The following is a 22114-nucleotide window of genomic DNA, read 5'->3' on the forward strand; positions in this document are numbered from 1 at the left end:
GCTCTGACCTTTAGCCTATCCGTGACCTCTTTCCCAGGTGAAAAGGCCCCTAGTCTGTACCTCAACCATTCTACCTTATGACCAGAAATGGCAGTCCACCAGTTCACCATACCTTGGCTAGTTTCCATGGCATTAGGCCAACGTTTGCATCTATAACCTTCAAGTGTTCTTCTAACCAAAGACCCTGCTTGACCTTCACCTCTGATTCAGTGCCACAAATCAGTTGTCCTGGTTCCCGCCATTCCATAAAAACATAAGAGAAGCCATGTTGGATCAGGCCAATGGCCCATCCAGTCTGACACTGTGTCACATAAGAACATAAGAGAAGCCATCTTGGATCAGAGCAATAGCCCATCCAGTCCAGCACTCTGTGTCACATAAGAACATAAGAGAAGCCCTGTTGGATCAGGCCAATGGCCCCTCCAGTCCAACACTCTGTGTCACATAAGAACATAAGAGAAGCCATGTTGGATCAGGCCAGTGGCCCATCCAGTCCAACACTCTGTGTCACATAAGAACATAAGAGAAGCCACGTTGGATCAGGCCAGTGGCCCCTCCAGTCCAACACTCTGTGTCACATAAGAACATAAGAGAAGCCATGTTGGATCAGGCCAGTGGCCCATCCAGTCCAACACTCTGTGTCACATAAGAACATAAGAGAAGCCACGTTGGATCAGGCCAGTGGCCCCTCCAGTCCAACACTCTGTGTCACATAAGAACATAAGAGAAGCCATGTTGGATCAGGCCAGTGGCCCATCCAGTCCAACACTCTGTGTCACATAAGAACATAAGAGGAGCCATGTTGGATCAGGCCAATGGCCCATCCAGTCCAACACTCTGTGTCACATAAGAGCATAAGAGAAACCATGCTGGATCAGGCCAATGGCCCATCCAGTCCAACACTCTGTGTCACATAAGAACATAAGAGAAGCCATGTAGGATCAGGCCAATGGCCCATCCAGTCCAACACTCTGTGTCACATAAGAACATAAGAGAAGCCATGTTGGATCAGGCCAATGGCCCATCCAGTCCAACACTCTGTGTCACATAAGAACATAAGAGAAGCCCTGTTGGATCAGGCCAATGGCCCATCCAGTCCAACACTCTGTGTCACACAGGGGCCAAAAAAACCCAGATGCCATCAGGAGGTCCATCAGTGGGGCTCGGACATTAGAAGCCCTCCCACTGTTGCCCCCTCCAAGCACCCAGAATACAGAGCATCTCTGCCCCGCACAGAGAGTTCCATCTATAAGAACATAAGAGAAGCCATGTTGGATCAGGCCAGTGGCCCATCCAGTCCAACACTCTGTGTCACACAATGGCCAAAAAACCCCAGGCACCATCAGGAGGTCCATAAGTGGGGCCAGGACACTAGAAGCCCTCACATTTCGTGTTTGGTTACTGCTATAATGGTGAACAGCTACATATAATTCAACTGCCAATTAAGCATTTCTGCACCGTGTTGCCAAGAAACTCAGTTGAGGTTATGATACGGTAGACCAAAGACAGGAATTGTGAACTGGAAGATGGGCGGACAATGGTGCGCTCACAGCCTCCCCATGGATGTGATGGAGGGGGTTAGAGGCCCCAGCGCAACCACCCCCACAACCCCAAAGGGAAAGAACCGGAGGAGAATTGCCAAGGAACATCCCTTTTTATATCAGTGAGGGATTCTAGGACAAGGTCCGAAAGAGGTATAAATAGGAGGATGGAGACCTCTGCCACAGAGGAGAAGGTTCTGGGAGGAAATGATCTTGAAGGGGTGAAAGCAAACACAGAGAAAATAAAACAGCCAAAGGCGCAAGGAAGCAAAGAATTCTGGGATGGGAGGGAAGAAGTAAAGGTGAGGAGGAAATAGCGAAAAAAGGGACAAGAGAGGGCAAATGGAAAGCGTGGACTTTATACCAAGATGTGAATGACGTACCTAGGTACACTCTTATGGGAAAAAAGCACCATAGGCTTGAGCCAGGGGCACGGGCAACCAGTGAGTGCTCAGGTCAAAGGATTACCAGGGCAGCCAGCAAAGCCAGTGACTGGCTGGGTCAGGAGAACGCGATGCAAAGCCCTTCAGACTGACCTGTGGATCCATTGGCTCGTTTCCGCTGAAAATCCCCCCTTTGGTTTGGCATTTGTCTTGGACAGCAGCCAACCTGGATTCACAGCCCCCTCCCCGGGGACCCTCCCTCATCTCATTTCCTCAGCAGGAAACTAATGGGGGGTCAAAACATCTCTCTCAGGAAATAGTTGCCGAGTTATTTTCTAAGTCCGATCACAATAAAATTGGTAAGAAAAACAAACGGGGTGTGTGTACAGCTTCCTCCCAAATTCTAATGTTTCCCCTTCACTCTCTCTCCCCTAATTCAACTCTAAAATAGCCTCCCCAAAGAAAAGTTTGAGAAGGACAAAGTTTGAGAGGGAAGAATATTTTCATCCTTGGTCCAAATTCAAAGTAGATAAACCATGGGCCGGGTGTCGAAAGGGCAAAATTAAAATGCAAATGATTTCTGCGTTGCTATCTGCGTCCAGGTATTACAATTTTTAATGCATTTTACTCTAACCCTGGTTCTATCACCATGAGGTCTAGAAGCTTGTCTCTAAAAGCATCTAAGAGAAATGGGAAGTAAGACATACGCTGAACATGAGTCAACAGTGTGATGTGGTGGCTAAAAAGGCAAATGCAATTTTGGGCTGTATCAACAGAAGTCTAGTGTCCAGATCATGTGATGTGATGGTATTGCTTTACTCTGCTCTGGCAAGACCTCACCTGGAGTATTGTGTTCAGTTTTGGGCACCGCATTTTAAGAAGGATATAGACAAGCTGGAACGGGTCCAGAGGAGGGCGACGAAGATGGTGAGGGGTCTGGAGACCAAGTCCTATGAAGAAAGGCTGAAGGAGCTAGGCATGTTTAGCCTGAAGAGGAGGTGGCTGAGAGGTGATAGGATCACCATCTTCAAGTACTTGAAGGGCTGTCATCTACAGGATGGTGTGGAATTGTTTTCTGTGGCCCCAGAAGGTCAGACCAGAACCAATGGGTTGAAATTAAGAGTTTCCAGTTCAACATGAGGAAGAACTTCCTGACAGAGCAATTCCTCAGTGGAACAGGCTTCCTCAGGAGGTGGTGGGCTCTCCTTGGAGATTTTGAAACAGAGGCTGGATGCCCATCTGACAGCAATGAGGAGCCTGTGAATTTAGGGAAAGGCACTTGTCAGTTTCCTGCATTGTGCAGGGGGTTGGACTAGATGACCTTGGAGATCCCTTCCAACTCTGATTCTATGATTGGGCTTCAATGCATTCTCAGTTTCCACCCTCCTACGTTCCTGTTCTTCATGTGTTTTGCTCCCTCTGGTGGTCAATTTGATATTGCACCTATATGCAACATTTTCCTTCAGATTTAAATTGTAGGTTTTTATGCTGGACATAAAGCAGCAGAATACTAAATCGACTGCTAGAGGTTGCAAAACACAAGCGTAACATTGGGGGGGAAATCCTGAAGCAACAGAAACAAGCAAGGAAAATGAGAAGGTAGGAAAGGCCGTGGTTATCAGAACAGACGAGGGATATACTAATATGAACATATGAAGCTGCCTTATACTGAATCAGACCCTTGGTCCATCAAAGTCAGTATTGTCTACTCTGACTGGCAGCGGCTCTCCAGGTTCTCAAGCTGAGGTTTTTCATGCCTATTTGCCTGGATCCTTTTTAGTTGGAGATGGCGGGGATTGAACCTGGGACCTTCTGCTTACCAAGCAGATGCTCTACCACTGAGCCACCGTCCCTCCCCAAAGGTAAAGGTAGTCCCCTGTGCAAGCACCAGTTGTTTTCCAACTCTGGGATGACATCGCATCATGATGTTTTCACAACAGACTTTTACAGGATGGTTTGCCATTTCCTTTCTCAGTATCTACACTTTTCCCCCAGCAAGCTGGGTATTCATTTGACCAACCTCGGAAGGATGGACGGCTGAGTCAACCTCGAGCCAGCTACCTGGACCCAGCTTCTGCTGGGATCGAACTCAGGTTGTGAGCAGAGAGCTCGGACTGCAGTACTGCAGCTTTACCACTCTGCACCATGGGGCTCTTCAGTAGGCCACAGGCCACCTTTCAGTGGGCTGTTTTCACATTTTTGTAACTCAGAATGGCGTGAGATGCAGTCAATGACTTCCCCAAGGCCACGCAGTTAAATGTGGCTGCATGGAACAACCGTGTCTTATTATGGCTGAAGCATTCCTTGTCCTAAGTCCCCTGCGATAGATACAACCAAGCCGGTTTGGTGTAGTGGTTAAGTGCAGGGATTCTTATCAGGTTTGATTCCCCACTCTTCCACTTCCAGCTGCTGGAATAGCCTTGGGTCATCTATAGCTCTTGCAGAGCAGTCCTTGAAAGGGCAGCTTCTGTCAGAGCTCTCTCAGCCCCACCTATCTCACATGGTGTCTGTCGTGAGGGAGGAAGGCAAAGGAGATTGTAGGCTGCTCAGATTGAGAGCAAAGAGCAGGATATAAATCCAATATCTGTTCACTGCAGGATAAAATTATTGGTTTCATGCATTCTGTTAGCGATGCCAGCTGAGATATCTTAAGACTCCTGCTGTTTGTGTCTACCTTAGAATGGAATTAATGCAAGAGAGAAAGCAGACAAGAGTCACTTGGAAACGAAATGTACATTTTAGCGAATGTAGGTTTTGCATTCAGATCGCAGACTCCAGAAAGACCACCCCCTCGGGGCCTGTTAGCTTCACGAACAGCATAGCTGAAAAACTAAGCAGCTCACTGAGTTTCCACTTCTCCCACCCTTTTTCCAGCGCACTGATCGTAATCTGGTGGAGTCACGGCTCAGTGGCAGAGCATATGTTACAAAAACCCAGCTTCAACCCTTGACATCTTCCCGTGGGTTATTCCGTATGAGTAATTTTTGCTTTGAAGCTCCCAAGAACATTCGGAAGAGCCTCCTGCCTGTCCAGTTTCGTGGAGAGATTTTAAATTAGGACCGGCTTTTCATTTTCCGCATAAGGGGGGAGTTAGTGTGTCACCCTAAATAAATATCGTTTGCTTCTAAACAGCCTGGATGTTTGCCAGATCAAGCAGCAGATACAATACCCCGCTTCTCAAAAGATCCCATAATCAACCCCCATGCAGGGCAATTACTGTATTACTCATACCCCACGTTTGTCTTCGGTGCGGACCCTAAGCGGCTTGCAACTTTCTTCATAGTATCCTCACAACAACCTCGTGAGGTAGGTTAGGCGGACTCTAGGTGACCGGCCCAGCATCAGGCAGCAAGCTTGCATGGCTGAGTGAGGATTCGAACTTGGGTCTCCCAGATTCAACACTCTAAACACCACACCACACTGTTTCCCGGGCATGCATACAAAAAGGTCCTATTGACTTCTACAGGTCTTGCTCACTCGCAGGGGGCGTGGAGCTCATTAGCAGAACTCATTAGCATATGCCGCCCCCCCACCCCTCCTCGCCAAAACCAACCCGGTGCAAGAAAAGAGGCCCCTGGGTGAGCAAGGCCTGCTTGGGCTGGCTAGAGATCCGCAGGCCAAGCAGGCCTCACTCGCATGGGGCTCTTCTGGGCTGCCCCCCCCCACAAAAGGCCAGCAAGCCACCCGCCACCCAGAATCACATAAGAAGCAGATAAAGGATGGCGTGGGCTTCTTTAGGGGTTAGTGAGGGCTGTTGGGTGTGTGGCAAAGCTCCTGGTGGTTGGCTGGCTGCCCGCTCTCCTAATCCAGGGATTGTTATGCAGCTGCACCTCCTATTCCATGGACAAGGTAGGTGGGGAGGAAGAGGGGGAGCCCTCAAAAAGGTTCAGGAGCTGCGCTCTTGTGAGTTCCCGCTGAATCTGAGGCCTGCTCATTTGTATGTCGGTTTAGGATTCCAGCCCGCCCCCCTCCACAAAACACCATACACTTGCAGGGCTAACTGGCCTCTCTAGTTGTCCCTTTAAAACTGGCTCACTCTGGACCAGGGGTGGGCAAACTGTGGCTTCACACACATTGCGTGGCTCTTGATGCCCCCACAGCCCCATTGGCTGGCAGCTTGAACCAAGAAAGTTAAAGTTGCTTTCTTTCTACCTCTCCCTCCCTCATCTATCATCATCATCATCTATCTATCTATCCTTCCATCCATCCATCTATCAAGCCAGTTTGGTGTAGTGGTTAAGTGCGTGGACTCTTACCTGGGAGAACCGGGTATGATTCCCCCTTCTTCACTTGCAGCTGCTGGAATGGCCTTGGGTCAGCCACAGCTCTGGCAGAGGTTGTCCTTGAAAGGGCAGCTGCTGCGAGAGCCCTCTCAGCCCCACCCACCTCACAGGGTGTCTGTTGTGCAGGGAGAAGACATGGGAGATTGTAAGCCGCTCTGAGTCTCTGATTCAGAGAAAAGGGCAGGGTATAAATCTGCAATTCTTCTATCTGTCCGTCCGTCCATCCCCTCCCTCCCTCCTTCCTTCCTTCCTTCCTTCCTTCCTTCCTTCCTTCCTTCCTTCCTTCCTTCCTTCCTTCCTTCCTTCCTTCCTTCCTCCCTCCCTCCCTTCCTTCCTTCCTGTGACATTCATGTCTTGCAGCTCTCAAACATCTGACGTTTATTCTCTGTGGCTCTTACCCTTAAGCAAGTTTGCAAAAAAAACCCCTCCACCCCCGGGCCAGAGCTAGATTGGCACGTGAGAACATCAACCTCTCCATCCTCCCATTGCCGCAAGGCGCCCCCCCCCCCCCCCCCAAAAAAAAACACCCCAAGAAAGTGAGCCAAACTCCAAAGCGGGTCAGGCCCGGCCGCGGGGCCCTCCTTCCAGCCCAAGCGCCCCCCGCGCAGCGTTGCGCATCTCTCCCCGGCGCGCCCTCCTCGCCTCCGCCACCCCGGACTGGGAGGCCGGCCTTGGAGGGCGGAGACAGCGCCGCTCCGCCCCGGCCTGCGTCTCCAGCCGCCGGGCTCGCCCCGTCAGCCTTTCTCCTTGCAGCGCGTCGCCCCTCCTGCCCTCGGCTCGCCTCCCGTCGCCCATGGAGCCCGCGGCAGACGCCCCCTCGCCCGGCGGCGCCTGGTGAGACCCGAACCCACGCCCCACCCCGGCCGGCCGCACCCCCCCCCCCCGCCGGCCCTTCTTTTGTTCCTCCCCGGCTTCTGCCAGCTGGATCCCCCCCAGCCCCCGAGCCCTTGCCCAACCCCCGGGGCTGGATCTAGGGGGGAGCGGAGGCGCCACCGGAGTGGGGGGTGTGTGTGCGCCAAATGGTGTCCCTTCGATTTTATGGCCCCATCAGAGAGAATGGGCCCACAAGGGGACGTCGCAGGGCCGGATCTGGGGGGGGGGGCAGGGGGTGTGTGATTGCCCCGGGCGCTGACGGAGGGGGGGCACCAGATTGGCTATGGGGTCCGTTGTATTCTATGGGTCCATAAGATAGAATGGCCCATCAGGGGGTGCCGTTTTTTAATTCCACCCCCCCCCCCAAAAAAAACATCCAGTCCTGTCAATCCCGCGCTTCTTGCATCCCCCCCCCCACCGCAACGCCTCTCCTGCTGTGGCCCCCTGACCGGCCCCATAACCAGGAATTTTGGGGTCCGCTCCTGGCCAGCCCCTCTTTCCATCTTTCCCCCTGGTCTTTTTCGACCGCCCCCCCCCTCCTGGTTTCTCATCTCTTCCTTGTTTCATTTTCTCTCCCCCCCCCTTGCAGGTTTGCTCCCCAAATTTTCTACTGCCCTTCTTTTTATACCACCTCCCGCCCTCCGATTAATGAATTGCATCTCTCCTCTGCAGAGCCTGCCCATGGAGACCAGCCCGCCGACGCCGGACCCTGGGGGCCTGCGCAGGGACTTCTCTGCTTTGGCCCCGGAACCGGGACCGCCTTCCTTCGAATGGCTGCTGGGGCGGCTGGGGGCGGGTGGGAGGCGTCAGCGCCTCCTGCTGGCCCTGAGCTGCTTACCCTGCCTCCTCTTGGGCCTGGGGCTGGGGTCGGAGGCCTTGTTCACCTTGACGCCCCCGCTCTGCTGTCGAGAGCCCAATGGCACCCGGCTGCCCCTGAATGACACCGACGTCTGCCGGGACCCTAGGTGCCATGGCTGGGATTATGGGGGGCTCCCAGCCCTCACCAGCAACCCAGTGACTGAGGTACGCTTCTCTCTTCTGCTCTTATCCTGCCTAATTCCTTCCCGGTCTCTCCTCTGTGTTCCTTCAGGGATGCTCCTGAAGTCCTAATTCTTACAAACTTCCGTCTTTGCGTCCCTGCACTTCTCCACACAAAGATCCTTTCGATTCCAAGCCCAAACATCTTTTCACTGCCTAGTCCTAGGCCAAACCATGTCCCTTCAGAGGCAACACTATTCTGAGCGTGTACAGAGTACTGTTTCTGGAACGGGCTCTGGCTAGGTGGTATACACTTTACTAGCCATATTGAACAGTGCTGCCTCTGTTATAATCACTCTCCCCTTTTGCCCCATTTAATTTGTGTCCCGGAGCCTGATTTCGGAGGTTTGAAACCTATGAATAGAAAGGCTGGTAAGAGTGCCTCTGAGAATGTGCAAAGTGCATTCTCCCATTCACCCATATTTCTGTAACTGAGGAGAGAAGGGAGTTCCAGGGTCACCTTCTCTTCCCATCTCCAATTTAACTATTAGCGCTGAGCTTCTAAATCCTGGCCCTTTGAGCCACAACAGTTCATGTGGATCCCACAGTCCTTCCTCTTTAAATACCAAGTTAGTGGTATGAGTGTTTTCCCAAGGAGCTGGGAGACTCAGGTTCGAATCCTGACTTGTGCCATGGAAGCTTGCCAGGTGACCTACATTCCTGCAGCCTAGCCTACCTCACAGGGTTGTGGTGTGAGGATAAAATGGAGAAGAGAAGGAGAATTTTAGCCACTTTGGACCCCCATTGGGGAGTGGGGCAGGGTAGAAATGAAGGAAAAATTATATTACATTCTGCTATCCAGTTCTCTCTGTTTCTGCAGTGGTCCCTGGTTTGTAGCCTTGGCTGGGCAGTCCCTTTGGAACAGCTGTGTTTTCTTCTGGGCTTTGTCGCAGGTGCCCTCGTGCTGGGTCACCTGGCCGACAGGTGAGTTAGAGGGCGGGGCAGTTGCAATGAGAGGGCAGCCACCGCCTTTTGGCACGAAGGAGACGCCGAAACGCTGGGGAACAGACGCACAAACTTCACTTTAACTTCCGTGGAGGTCAATTGTGTAATAATTTGATGCAATAGGAATTGTATTTCTTAAAAGGGCAGGAGGTAAACATGCCGTTCACCTTTGGAGGTTGCGTTTTGGTTCCCGGAGGTTTAATGTTCTCTTTGTGACCTTTGCTGATAATCTTAGATCTAGCCTTTCATTTTAAAAATACCACTCAAGAGCATATTTTCCCCAAGGCTTACATCTTTCTTCAGAAGTTTGCTTTTTGAGTTTTGAACATCTCCAGACTTCACTTGGAAGGTGACTCCTTAAAAGGGGGTGGGGGGGATGGAGAGCTAAATCCTAAATCTTGTTGAAGATAATGAAGATAATAGTAATGTATAAACCGGTCAAACAGAGGCCAACCAAACCCACATGATTATTGGTCTGAGAATTCTTTCCTCAAAAACAGTTTTACCTCTAAAGGAGATTCCTGCTGTCTCCACGAGCCATTTTTCCCCCCAAGTAGCAAAAGACTAGCTCCTCTTCTTGATGTTTAACTGGTTTTTATAACTAAAACCAGTTTTTATAACTGAAACCATGCTGTACTTTTTATTTTTATGCCAATAAAGGTATTTGAATTGGTCAGAGTGGTAAAGCTGCAGTACTGCAGTCGAAGCTCTCTGCCCCCAACCTGAGTTCAATCCTGGCAGAAGCTGGGTTCAGGTAGCTGGCTCAAGGTTGACTCAGCCTTCCATCCTTCCGAGATCGGTAAAATTACCCAGCTTGCTGGGGGGAAAGCGTAGATGACTGGGGAAGGCAATGGCAAACCACGCCGTAAAAAAAGTCTTATGAAGGCCTCAGCCTCTGTACCCTGTTGTTGGCTGTCCAGAGGAACTGGTGGGTCACTGTGTGAGACTGGAAGCTGAGACTTGAATCAGAGTTGGAAGGGACCTCCAGGGTCATCTAGTCCAACCCCCTGCACAAGGCAGGAAATTCACCAGTATCTCCCCCTGCCCTCCTTCTCATGATCTGTCTACATTCACATAATCGGCATCGCTGTCAGATGGCCATTTAGCCTCTACTTAAACACCTCCAAAGGAGGAGAGCCCACCACCTCCTGAGGAAGACTGTTCCACTGAGGAATTGCTCTGTCAGGAGGTTCTTCCTAATTTTAGTCGAAAGAACTAAACTAGATGGACCCTCGTCGCTCTGTACCCTTCTCTCATTCATAGCTCCTCAGTGTGGCTCGCCTTCCTGCTTGGGAAAGATGGAGTGAATAGAATCCCACGAGAGCTCAGGCTCAGAAGAGCCGTGCAGGGTAGTAATCTCTTCTTCTTTTCCAGCGTGGGACGACGTGGGACTCTTCTCCTAGCGCTCGCTTTGGGCTGCCCAGCTGGGATCTTGGCTGCCTTTGCCTCCTCTCCCTCGGTCTTCATGCTCGGCCGGTGCCTCTGGGGGGCGCTGTTGGGCGGCATGCAGCTTGCTCTCTACCTTGTCCGTGAGTAACCTCATCTTTTGTTCCGATCAAGAAGGGAAAGTTTGCCTTGATCCGTGGGTGTGCGTGTTCCTTTTCAGCCATGCTCCTACAACATGGTTCCTTGCAAGTAACTATTGCCTCTTCTCCGTGACTGTGCTGTGTTGATGTGTTTTTATTGGTGAAGTATACGTATGTATAAATGTATCAATATATTACATGCCTTTCATGTTTTGCACGTGACGCCTTATTGTTTGCAGTCTTGGGGACCCAATGTGGGTGGAACGGCGGCACGTAAATGTTTTACATGAAAAAATAAATTCAGGTGGGTAGTTGTGTTGCTTTGAAGCGGCAGAACAAAGCGGAACAAACCGTGCTCGCACCTGAAAGCTTATACTCGGAACAAAACTCTGCTTTCTTTCCACCTCTCCATTTGCCTTCCCTCCTCTATGATGTTTTGGACTGTACCCGCCTAAAGGCTGGCATCCCTACTGCACATACAAACGCACAGAACTTCTACAAATGGACATCAATTCAAACACGTTTGGGCTATTCCAAATGTTATAGGGGAAAAGTAAACTGGGGTTGCCAGATCCTATTTACCTGTCGGTGGGGGGATCCCGGCACAGCTCCAGGAGTCTTCTCATGTGCGAGCTTTGCGCATGAAGCATGATGTCACTCAAAAGTGATGTCATCACTTTTAAAATCAACTGTGTGGGTTTTAAAGTTACCACCGGACTCAGACTTTCTCAAGGCAGGCAGCGTCCCCTCTAAGCTGCGGAGCCTTGAGAGCAAAAATTGTACTTCGTTAGCCACTGGAATTAAAAGTTGTGAGCAACTGATTAAGCTGCTGCACAACTTAGTTTGCTCTGGGGCAGAGGTTTGGCTAAACTTGCTTAACGTAAGAGCCACATAGAATAAACGTCAGATTCGCCTGTTTGTTTATGTATTTGTATTTATTATCATTATTAGCAACATTTTTATGCCGCCTTTCCACCTGATCAGCAACTACAAGAACCATTAAAAAGCTCGAGCAATTAAAAACGATAAAGTCATTCGGTTAAAAACACAAACAAAACACTTGATGGAGAGCCGGTAGCTGTTACTGATGAAACCCAATAAGTCTTCACCTGCTGATGAAGCCCTGCTAGAAGGAGACAGACAAATCTCACTGGGGAGGGAGTGACACAACCTAGAAGGCTCTTCCTAGGGTAAGATGACCAAAGTGTACAGTTAGGTTCATATAGGATCGTTATTTCTTGTCTGCAAAGAAAAAGAAAATGAGGGGGGAGTTTAAAGAGATCCCTTCAGAGAGATCCAAATATATAAGCAAACAGTCACCTCCAGTTGCCACTTTTGAGGAGACTTCCTTCCTCGTTCTCATTTCTGCTCCTGTCCCGCTTCCTCCTTTTAGGTCTGGAACTCTGCTCCCCTCCGCAGCGCTTGCCTGTAGCCATGGCGGGGGACCTACTCATGGTCGGTGGCCATTTCTTACTCCTGGGGCTGGCTCTAGCTTGTGGGAGCTGGCGAATCCTGCAGGGGGTGATGTCGGCGGGGCTGGGCCTCTGCCTGCTGTACGGGTAAGGTGAAGCGTCGACCCACGGCTCGGCGGTAGAGCATTCCCCAGAGAGTACTGCGATCAGGCTCCCAAAATCTGCTCGTAATCCCCAGGCCAAAGGAGGCCCAGTTGAAGTCAACCAGGGACAGGGCCTTCTCGATAACAGCCCCTTGCTGGTGGAACCAGTTACCGGAAGAGGTCAGGGCCCTGCGGGATATTGGACAATTCCGCAGGGCCTGTAAGACAGTCCTCTTCCGGTTGGCCTATAACTGACCGGCACCAAAACTACCGAAATACTGAAGGAAGTTATAAATAGCACACTGTTGGATTGTTGTACTTATTTTAATGTTTTTTAATGTCTTAATTATGTAAATTGTTTTGTATTTAAAATTCGAATTTCATTATTAGAACCTCTGTGTTGTGAGCCGCCCTGAGCCCGCTTCGGTGGGGTAGGGCGGGATATAAATACAATAAAATAAATAAATTCTGCCTTGAGCTTCGAAAGTCCCAGGTGCTGTTTCCCTCTAAGCTGAGTTATCGTGAGCTAGCTCACAGATCTTGAGCCTCCAGCTCACACGTTTTTGGCTTAGCTCAGGAAAGGACGCCAGAGCACAATCGTTTGTGCAGGAGCTCGCAACTTGAATGCCAGCAGCTCCCAAAGTAGAATTTTTGCTCACAAGACTCTGCAGCTTAGAGGAAACGTTGGTCGCAGGTTCAATCCTTGGCCTCTCCAGTTAAAAGCAGGAGGTGCTACGAAATTTTAATTTAACGTAATTTGCAATTTATAGCCTGCCCCATCCTGCAAAGTGGGCTCAGGGCGGCTTACAACATTAAAACATGGCAATAACAATAAATAAAATATATTGAATTAAACACGACGACTATCTCAAACATAATGCATAAAATAGAGGGCCATAACTCCAACAATAGTACAGCCAGAGGCCATAATTCAGCAGCTGGTACAACTTCAGCCAATTAACACCACTTAGCACAGCTTCGGGTAGTTGATACCACTTGAGGTTGTAACAGACCCTAGACCCAACTCCAGCACATGGGTAGTAAAGTGCTGGGGGAAGGTTTCAGAGGACGCCCAGTAGATTAAAAGCCTGGCCTAAGAGCTCTGTCTTACAGGCCCTACGAAACTTAGGTAAGTCACTCAGGGCCCGGATCTCCAACGGAAGCTGATTCCACCAGGTAGGGGCCCGGATTGAAAAGGCCCTGGCCTTCCGTTGCGGCCAACCGGGTGTCTTTGGGAGCAGCGATCACAAGAAGATGTTGTGTAGACGGTCTCAAAGCCCGGGGGCGTTCGTATGGGGAAAGACCTCAGCCTGAGACCCCCAGAGAGCTACTGTCAGTCTGAGTAGGCAATACTGGACTTTGAGGGACCAACGGTCTGATTCGGTACAAGGCAGCTTTGTGTGTGTTTAGAGCCCTTCCCTTGCCAAGCTCTTCTTCCACTCACAAAATTCCACTCACAAAAAAACCCCGCTCTGTTAATCTTACAATTCGTTAGTGCTGGGCTAGATACACCATGGTCTGCTCCAGCAAGGCACTGTTGGCATCCTTAAAAAAAACATGACTGGCCTTGGGATCCTGAGGCCGTTTTTCTATCCTTGCCAAACACAAGGTGGCATACAATATAAATAAAATAACCATTAAATAAGGGGATTTTTTTGTACAAGGAACTCCTTTGCACATTAGGCCACACACCCCTGATGTAGCCAATCCTCCAAAAGCTTACGGGGCTCTTAGAACAGGGCCTACTGTAAGCTCCAGGAGGATTGGCTACATCAGGGAGGTGTGGCCTAGTATACAAAGGCATTCCTGCTACAAAAAAAGCCGTATATATAAATAAATTATATATAATTATATAAATATATATAAATTATATAAATATATATAAATTAAAGACCACAATTTAAAATCTCCAATTAGAATTGCCAGTAAATAAAAGCTAAATCAGTCCAATGGAGTTGTAAATAAAACTGCCTTCAACTGTTCCCCAAACACTGAAAGTGAGGGGGAACATCTAAATATGCTAAATTTGGGTATTTGCTGAAACATTTATACCCCTGCCTTTCCTCATGGTTCAAGGCAACTTACAATAATAGTTTTTAAAAATTGACTTCTCATAGTTAACAACCATTAAAAATAAAACAAATAGTTCAGTCAGGATCACTGAACATAGATTAGTTTTACCTTCACTCCTTAGAGTTCCTGTGTATCGTTTCTCTGTTAAATTGAAGGGCCACAAGAATTACCTCAGAAGTCTTCCTGGATTGCACCAGCTACCTATCTAGCCCAGCATCAGGGGCTAACCAGATGCAAAGACAAAGGATTCCACTTGTTTCTCCCCCCCATCATTAGTAAGAACATAAGAGAAGCCATGTTGGATCAGGCCAATGGCCCATCTGGTCCAACACTCTGTCACACAGTGGCAAAAAAAACCCCCCCAGGTGCCATCAGGAGGTCCACCAGTGGGGCTAGGACACTAGAAGCCCTTCCACTGTTGCCCCTCACATAGCAAGAATACAGAGCATCACTTGCCTCAGACAGAGAGTTCCATCTATACCCTGTGTCTAAGAGCCACTGATGGACCTCTGCTCCATATGTTTATCCAATCCCCTCTTGAAGCCGTCCTATGTTTGCAGCCGCCGCCACATCCTGTGGCAGTGAATTCCATGTGTTAAACTCCCTTTGGGTGAGGAAGTATTTCCATTTATCCGTTCTAACCTGACTACTCAGCAATTTCATCGAATGCCCACGAGTTCTTGTAATGTGAGGAAGGGAGAAAAGGACTTCTTTCTCTACGTTCTCTATCCCATGCAAAATCTTGTAAACTTCTATCAAACTTCTGCCTCTAAACATGGAGGTTCTGTTCAACTATCATGGAGTACATGGGGCACCATCTGACGATCTTGGCTCTTTCGCCATTTCATTTTAGCTGCCCCGGGGTGTTTCTTGAATCACCCCGTTGGCTCTTGGCCACTCGCCGAACGACTCAAGCCCGGGAAATTCTGGTCACCCTGGCCCAGGACAGCAGTACCCAGGAATCTGAGACGCAAGAAGCACTGGATGGTGAGTCTTCCGTCACCCTGAGGGTGTCTTTTTGTCTGAATCGGGCTCCCCAAATTGGTGCACTCGCTGACACTTTTCCGTGATGCCTGCCCCTTGTTTTTAGAAAGTAGGTGGGACTTTTATCCAGGTAGGGCTTCTGATTGGCTGCTGGGGGTCGGATTGGCGGTGCAGGTTTCTCAAAATCTGATTTGGCAGCCACTGCCACCACAGCACTTCACTGCATTGACTGAAAGCGAACTGTGTGTGTATACAAGAAAAGAGCAACGTGTTCATTTTAAAAGGCATCCTGTTAAACAGAGGTTTTGCCTAAAGCGTTGAAACGTTCGCGTTATGTATTATCTCCCTTCCTAATGTTTTGGGGTTGGTTCTGCCTCTTGTGGCAGCCATTTTGTCGTTGTGCCCATTGGCCTGTGTCAGAATGCCAAAGGTGACTTTAGACTCAAAACGCTTGGCGTAAGAATATAAGAACCTTTCTTCTTTCTTCCTCTCCAGAACTCGACAATGCTTGCCATCTCCCTGCCGTGGCCCAGATTTCGCTCCGGGCCCTGCTGGGCTGCAGAAACATCTGGAAAAATATTCTCATTCTTGGTTTCACCACGTAAGTCCACCCCTACTTATCTCCCACCCTGTCAGAACTGGAGGATGCCAGAAAGCGGGAAGGCTATCAATGCTGCCCTGGATGCCTCTTCATGAATTTTATTTCTTTATTATTTCTCTTTCCTCCACTCCTTTCCTAAATTTAAGGCAGTTTGTAAAATGTTGATTTTTTAAAAAAAAATCAGTGAGAGAGACAGTGTGGTGTAGCAGGGAGAGTGAGGGACTAGGACCCTGAGTGACCCATGTTCAACTTTCCACCTCTAGCACAGGAGCTTACTGGATAACCTTGGGCCTGTCTCATAATCTCTACATGGCCTACCTCACAGTGTTGTGGTTAGGAACAGGGCTTTTTTTGTAGAAGGAGCTCCTTTGCATGTTAGGCCACACACCCCTGATATAGCCAATCCTCCAAGAGCTTGGAATTCTAGCAGGGGCTCCTTTGCATATTTGGCCATACACCCCTTGATGTAGCCAGTCCTCCAAGAGCTTTGAATTCTAGCAGGGGCTCCTTTGCATATTTCGCCACACACCCCTGATGTAGCCAATCCTCCAAGAGCTTGGAATTCTAGCAGGGGCTCCTTTGCATATTTCACCACACACCCCTGATGTAGCCAATCCTCCAAGAGCTTGGAATTCTAGCAGGGGCTCCTTTGCATATTTGGCCATACACCCCTTGATGTAGCCAGTCCTCCAAGAGCTTGGAATTCTAGCAGGGGCTCCTTTGCATTTTTCACCACACACCCCTGATGTAGCCAGTCCTCCAAGAGCTTGGAATTCTAGCAGGGGCTCCTTTGCATATTTCGCCACACACCCCTGATGTAGCCAATCCTCCAAGAGCTTGGAATTCTAGCAGGAGCTTATTTGCATGTTAGGCCACACACCCCTGATGTAGCCAATCCTCCAAGAGCTTGGAATTCTAGCAGGGGCTCCTTTACATATTAGGCCACACACCCCTGATGTCGCCAATCCTCCAAGAGCTTACAGGGCTCTTAGTACAGGGCCTACTGTAAGCTCCAGGAGGATTGGCTTCATCAGGAGTGTGGGGCCTAATATGCAAAGGAGTTCCTGCTACAAAAAAAGATTCCTGGTTATGAAAAAATGGAGGGGGACATACAATGCTCGAAGCTGCTTTGAGTCCTAGCTGGGGAGAAAAGCAAGTTACAAATAAATAAATGCAGTGAAATCAGCCTGGGACCCTATCAACAGCATTTTCAGGTAACAAACGGGGAGGTGGGGGAGTGAGAGTGCCTTCTCTTGAAACTGTGAACTCCTTCATATGAGTGGAGGTACTGCCCTGCCCTGGGTAGCCCAAGCAAGCCTGATCTCGTTAGATCTTGGAAGCTAACAAAGAACCAGTTTGGTGTAGCGGTTAAGTGCACGGACTCTTCTCTGGGAGAACTGGGTTTGATTCCTCACTCCTCCACTTGCAGCTGCTGGAATGGCCTTGGGTCAGCCGTAGCTCTCGCGGAGCTGTCCTTGAAAGGGCAGCTTCTGTCAGAGATCTCTCAGCCCCACTTACCTCACAGGTTGTTCGTTGTGCAGGAGGGTCAAGGAGATTGTGAGCCGCTCTGAGATTCAGAGTGAAGGGTGGGATACGAATCCAATATCATCTTCGAAGCAGAATCAACTCTGGCAAGTACTTGGACGGGAGACCTCCTTGAAATGCCAGCAGTCAGGAGGGCAAGGGCAGGCTTTATTCAGCCACCTCCCTGAATAGCAGGAGCTCCTTTGCATATTAGGCCACACCCCCCCCCCCGATGTAGCCAATCCTCCAAGAGCTTGGAATTCTAGCAGGGGCTCCTTTGCATATTAGGCCACCCCCCCCCCGATGTAGCCAATCCTCCAAGAGCTTGGAATTCTAGCAGGGGCTCCTTTGCATATTAGGCCCCACACCCCTGATGTAGCCAATCCTCCAAGAGCTTGGAATTCTAGCAGGGACTCCTTTGCATATTAGGCCCCACACCCCTGATGTAGCCAATCCTCCAAGAGCTTCGAATTCTAGCAGGGACTCCTTTGCATATTAGGCCCCACACCCCTGATGTAGCCAATCCTCCAAGAGCTTGGAATTCTAGTAGGGGTCTGTCACCAGAGGTCACCATGACTTCCAGGTGTAAACGCACACACACTCACACATGCGCATATTAAAAAATACCAAAAAATGAGGGGAAGGACTGTAGTGGGGAGGGGCTGTGGCCTAGCGGTAGAGCATCTGCTTGGCATGCAGGAGGTCCCTGGTTCAATCCCCAGCCTCTCCACTTTATAAAAAGGATCTGGCAGAGCTGCTGCCAGTCTGAGTAGGCAATATTGACTTTGGTGGACCAACTGTCTGATTCGAGATAAGGAAAAGCAAGTGGCTACACAGTGCGGAACAGAGGAGAAAACCAAACAACTGTGTAAAAATACATAAGATAAAAAAAAAAGTCGTTCTTATTTATCAATGTCTATTAACAAGCAGAGGTACCACGTAGCACAGAAGAATATAATTCCATTCATTAGGGGAGAGTCCCGCAGCAGAAACAAAGGAATCCAGTTCAAATTCATGTACAAAAAATGTCCGTGTAAAGCATTCAGTCTTATGGAAATCCCTCAAAATATTTTCTCAACATTCCCTGCGTGGAATCCAATCCCCTGTAGAGATCCGGCTCTGAAGGCAAAAGCTCTCCTTACATATCAGTCCACTCAGGACCGCGTTTCGCCTAAAAATGTGGTTTTTTTTCTAGAGCCAATCTATTCTGAAATCTTCTCTATTTGATGTCAAGCAAAGATACTTAGTACTTTTCTATCAGACTCTAGCTCAGTGTCACTCTGATTGTTAATTTTGTCGTTGTTCATTCGCATAGTCGAGTCCGACTCTTTGCGACCCCATGGGCAAAGTCACGCCAGGCCCTCCTGTCTTCCACCATCCTCCGAAGTCTGCTCAAATCTGTGTTAGTTACATCAGTAATGCTGTCCAGCTATATCCTCTTTTGCTGTCCCCTTCTTCTTTTGCCTTCTGTCTTTCCCAGCATCAGGGTCTTAACCAGTGAGTTCTCCCTTCTCATTGGGTGGCCGAAGTATTTGAGCTTCAGCATCTGACCTTCCAGGGAACAAACAGTCAGGGTTGATTTCCCTTAGGACTGACTGATTGGATCTTCTTGGATTCCAAGGGACTTTCAAGAGTCTTCTCCAGGGAGTGCTCCCTTCTCATTGAGTGGCCAAAGGATTTGAGCTTCAGCTTCAGCATCTGACCTTCCAGGGAACAGTCTGGGTTGATTTCCCTTAGGACTGACTGATTTGATCTTCTTGGAGTCCAAGGGACTCTCAAGATTCTTCTCCAGCACCACTGATCGTTAATAGACATTGATAAATAAGAACCACAGTTTTTTGTATTTTATTTATTTTTACACAGTTGTTTTTTTTCCTTTTGATTCAAAATAAGGCAGTTTCATGTACACAACAACCCCTCTCTTCCATATAAATTACTCCCTTGGATTAGCTTTTTGGTCTTGTCTGTTTGCTCTTGGATACAAAAGGCTGCTTCGCACTTTGAGAACGCTGGCTTATAGATCGGTCCAGGGGGCCTGGAACCCAATCACAGAAGATCTTGCCTCCTTGGGGAAATGTGGCCCACTAAAAAGCACAGGCCGCAAGACCCCTGATATAACGTGGTGTCCCCCGCAGGTTTATAGCTCACGCCATCCGCCACTGTTACCAAATGGCCTGGGGCCCCTTACAGGGTCCACGCGCCGAATTCTACCTCTCGTACCTGCTGTCGGCCGGCAGTGCGGGGCTGGCCTGCCTCTTCTTGTGCCTGAGCGTCGACCGGTATGGCCGCCGTGGGATCCTGCTGCTCACCACCACGCTGACGGGCATCGCTTCCCTCATCTTGCTGGGACTGGAAGAGTGTAAGAGCACCGAGCCATTTCCATAGCGCTACCCCCATGTGTTTCTTATATGCCTCCTCTCCTCTTGGCTCAAGGCGGCTTACAATAATAGCTTAAAAACGTTTTCAGTTGAAAGGAAAGGTCCCCTGTGCAAGCACCAGTCGTTTCCGACTCTGGGGTGACGTTGCTTTCACGTTTTCACAGCAGGCTTTTTACGGGTTGGTTTGCCATTGCCTTCCCCAGTCATCTACGCTTTCCCCCTAACAAGCTGGGTACTCATTTTACCAACCTCAGAAGGATGGAAGGCTGAGTCAGCCTCGAGCCGGCTACCTGAACCAGCTTTCGCTGGGATCGAACTCAGGTCCTGAGCAGAGCTTAGGACTGCAGCACTGCAGCTTTAACACTCTGCACCACGGGGCTCTCTAAAAGCAAAATGTAAAATAAAGATAAAGGTAGTCCCCTGTGCAACTATGGAAGATCATTGCGTTGACCATGGGCCTGTTGCAAACTCACACCATCCACCACTGTTACTTAATGCCCTGGGGTCCATCAGAGGGTCCGCATGTCAAGTTCTGCCTCTCTTACCTGCCGACCTACCTCAAAGGGTTGTTGTGAGAGACCAGAGGAGGAGACCATTGCCCCACCCCCCCAGGGAGAAAAGCTGGCTATAAATAAATAAATTCTTAAAGTAAACAATATAATGAAGATTTCAGGTTCTAGGGGTAGGTGTGCCATGAGGTAAAGTGAGGAGTTACCTCAGGCAAGAGATAAAGGGGCAATGGTTTCCTGATTTTATTTTACACCTATGTGTTTATCTCACAAGCATATTTTTCGGTAGGATGGTATACATTTGATAAATACGCCTTTTCCACTTCAAGTTGCAAAAAGTTTGGGGGGCAGGCTCAATGGGCCTAGCTCGCTCACGTACGGAGCTCTTCCAGCACGGTTCCCTCACCTCCCTTTCTTCCTCTGGGTTTCAGATCTCAACCACGCCGCAACAGTAACATTCTCCATCCTTGGCCTGTTTTCCTCCCATGCCGCAGGTTCGCTCAGCATCTTCTTTGCCTCTGAAGTCATCCCCACCATTATCAGGTAAGATGGGGAAATGTAGGCATCATCTGTTCCCCCACACCTAGGTAAAAAGGGGAAGGTTTCTCTAGCCTACGTTCTCCCTCACCTTCCCATTCAGCCCTTTTTGTAGCATTTGACAAAAGCTCATCTGCCGGTAGTACCTTTCCATTTCATTTTCTGGGTTCTAGTCCTCATGTTGCAAAAAAAAAGTTCACTGTCCTTTACAGGTTTTATCGTCATTTCCAGTGCGGTGTGGTGGTTAAAAGTGTAAGACTAGGAACTGGGAAACTGTTTTCAAATCCCCAGTTGTCCCCTGGAACCTTACATAAAGAAATAAAATAAACTTCCCTTGGCAATTGGCTCCCCCATTGCGTTCTTTCCCCCGCTTGTGCGTGTTCTCTCACAAGTTTCGGTCTTTTCCCACACTTCCTCTCACTTCAGTTTACTCCTCAAGACCACAACAATTTTTTTTCCCAGCATTTCATGAGAACAGAATTTAGTGTCAAGAGAATGAAGGAGGAGGAGGAGTTTGAATTTATACCCCATCCTTCAGTCGGAGTCTCAGAGCAGCTTACAATCTCCTTTTTCTTCCTCCCCACAACAGACACCCTGTGAGGTGGGTGGGGCTGAGAGAGCTCTGAGAGAACCGCTCTTGAGAGAACAGCTATGAGAGAATTTGTGACTGACCCCAAGGTCACTCTGGCAGCTGCGCGTGGAGGAGTGGGGGATCTCCCAGATTACAGCCTGCGCTCTTGACTACTACACCAAACTGGACTTGGTGCACATTTAAAAATATATATTTATATATATCACATTCTGGTTTGTGTCACAAATACTTTTTGTTCTCTGCAGAGGGAAGGGCCTCGGCGTTATCCTCTCGCTGGCGTCCCTGGGCGGCCTGAGCGCGCCTTTACTGTGGCTGCGAGAACAGCACGGCTCCTTCCTTCAGCACATCGTCCTGGCATCCTTGAACATCTTGGCCCTCCTTTGTCTAATGCTGCTACCCGAGAGCAAGCGCAAGGCCTTGCCCGAAAGCTTACGGGATGGGGAACTTTACCGGAGACCCTCGCTGCTTCGTCGGGTCGGGGGAGGCGAAAGCCGGGGGGCCGAGGAGGCGACTCGCCGCGACGACGTGCCGCTGCTCTCGACGCCAAACCCCGCCAGTTGATGCAGCCACCATGCCTTCTGCCCAACAGGACTGACTTTGACTGGCCCAGGCCAACTCAGGCTTTGGGCCTAGTGCAAGAGGCCTCAGCCAGGCCTTGCCCCACTCAGGTTTGGGGCTGGCAAATAAGGTTATAGAAAGGGCAGCTTGAGTGAGCCTCGCTTCCTTTTTCCGTTTCTGGTGTTTTGTGAGGGATGCCCATCTGCCCTTCTTC

At 49.4% G+C, this 22114-nt stretch overlaps 1 protein-coding gene across 1 annotated transcript; it reads left to right on the forward strand.

Moving 5' to 3' along the window:
• The first annotated feature begins 7005 nt into the window (after positions 1 to 7005).
• On the forward strand, positions 7006 to 22114 carry SLC22A17 (solute carrier family 22 member 17). Its single transcript, XM_060255362.1, has 10 exons — positions 7006 to 7041; positions 7753 to 8103; positions 8939 to 9042; positions 10438 to 10592; positions 11983 to 12148; positions 15071 to 15204; positions 15697 to 15802; positions 19462 to 19685; positions 20645 to 20756; positions 21588 to 22114. Exons 2-10 carry the CDS (start codon positions 7762 to 7764, stop codon positions 21901 to 21903), a joined length of 1659 nt encoding a protein of 552 aa, XP_060111345.1. The 5' UTR covers positions 7006 to 7041; positions 7753 to 7761; the 3' UTR covers positions 21904 to 22114.

This window comes from Heteronotia binoei, chromosome 15 (assembly GCF_032191835.1).
Source record: "Heteronotia binoei isolate CCM8104 ecotype False Entrance Well chromosome 15, APGP_CSIRO_Hbin_v1, whole genome shotgun sequence".
Lineage (NCBI taxonomy): Eukaryota > Metazoa > Chordata > Lepidosauria > Squamata > Gekkonidae > Heteronotia > Heteronotia binoei.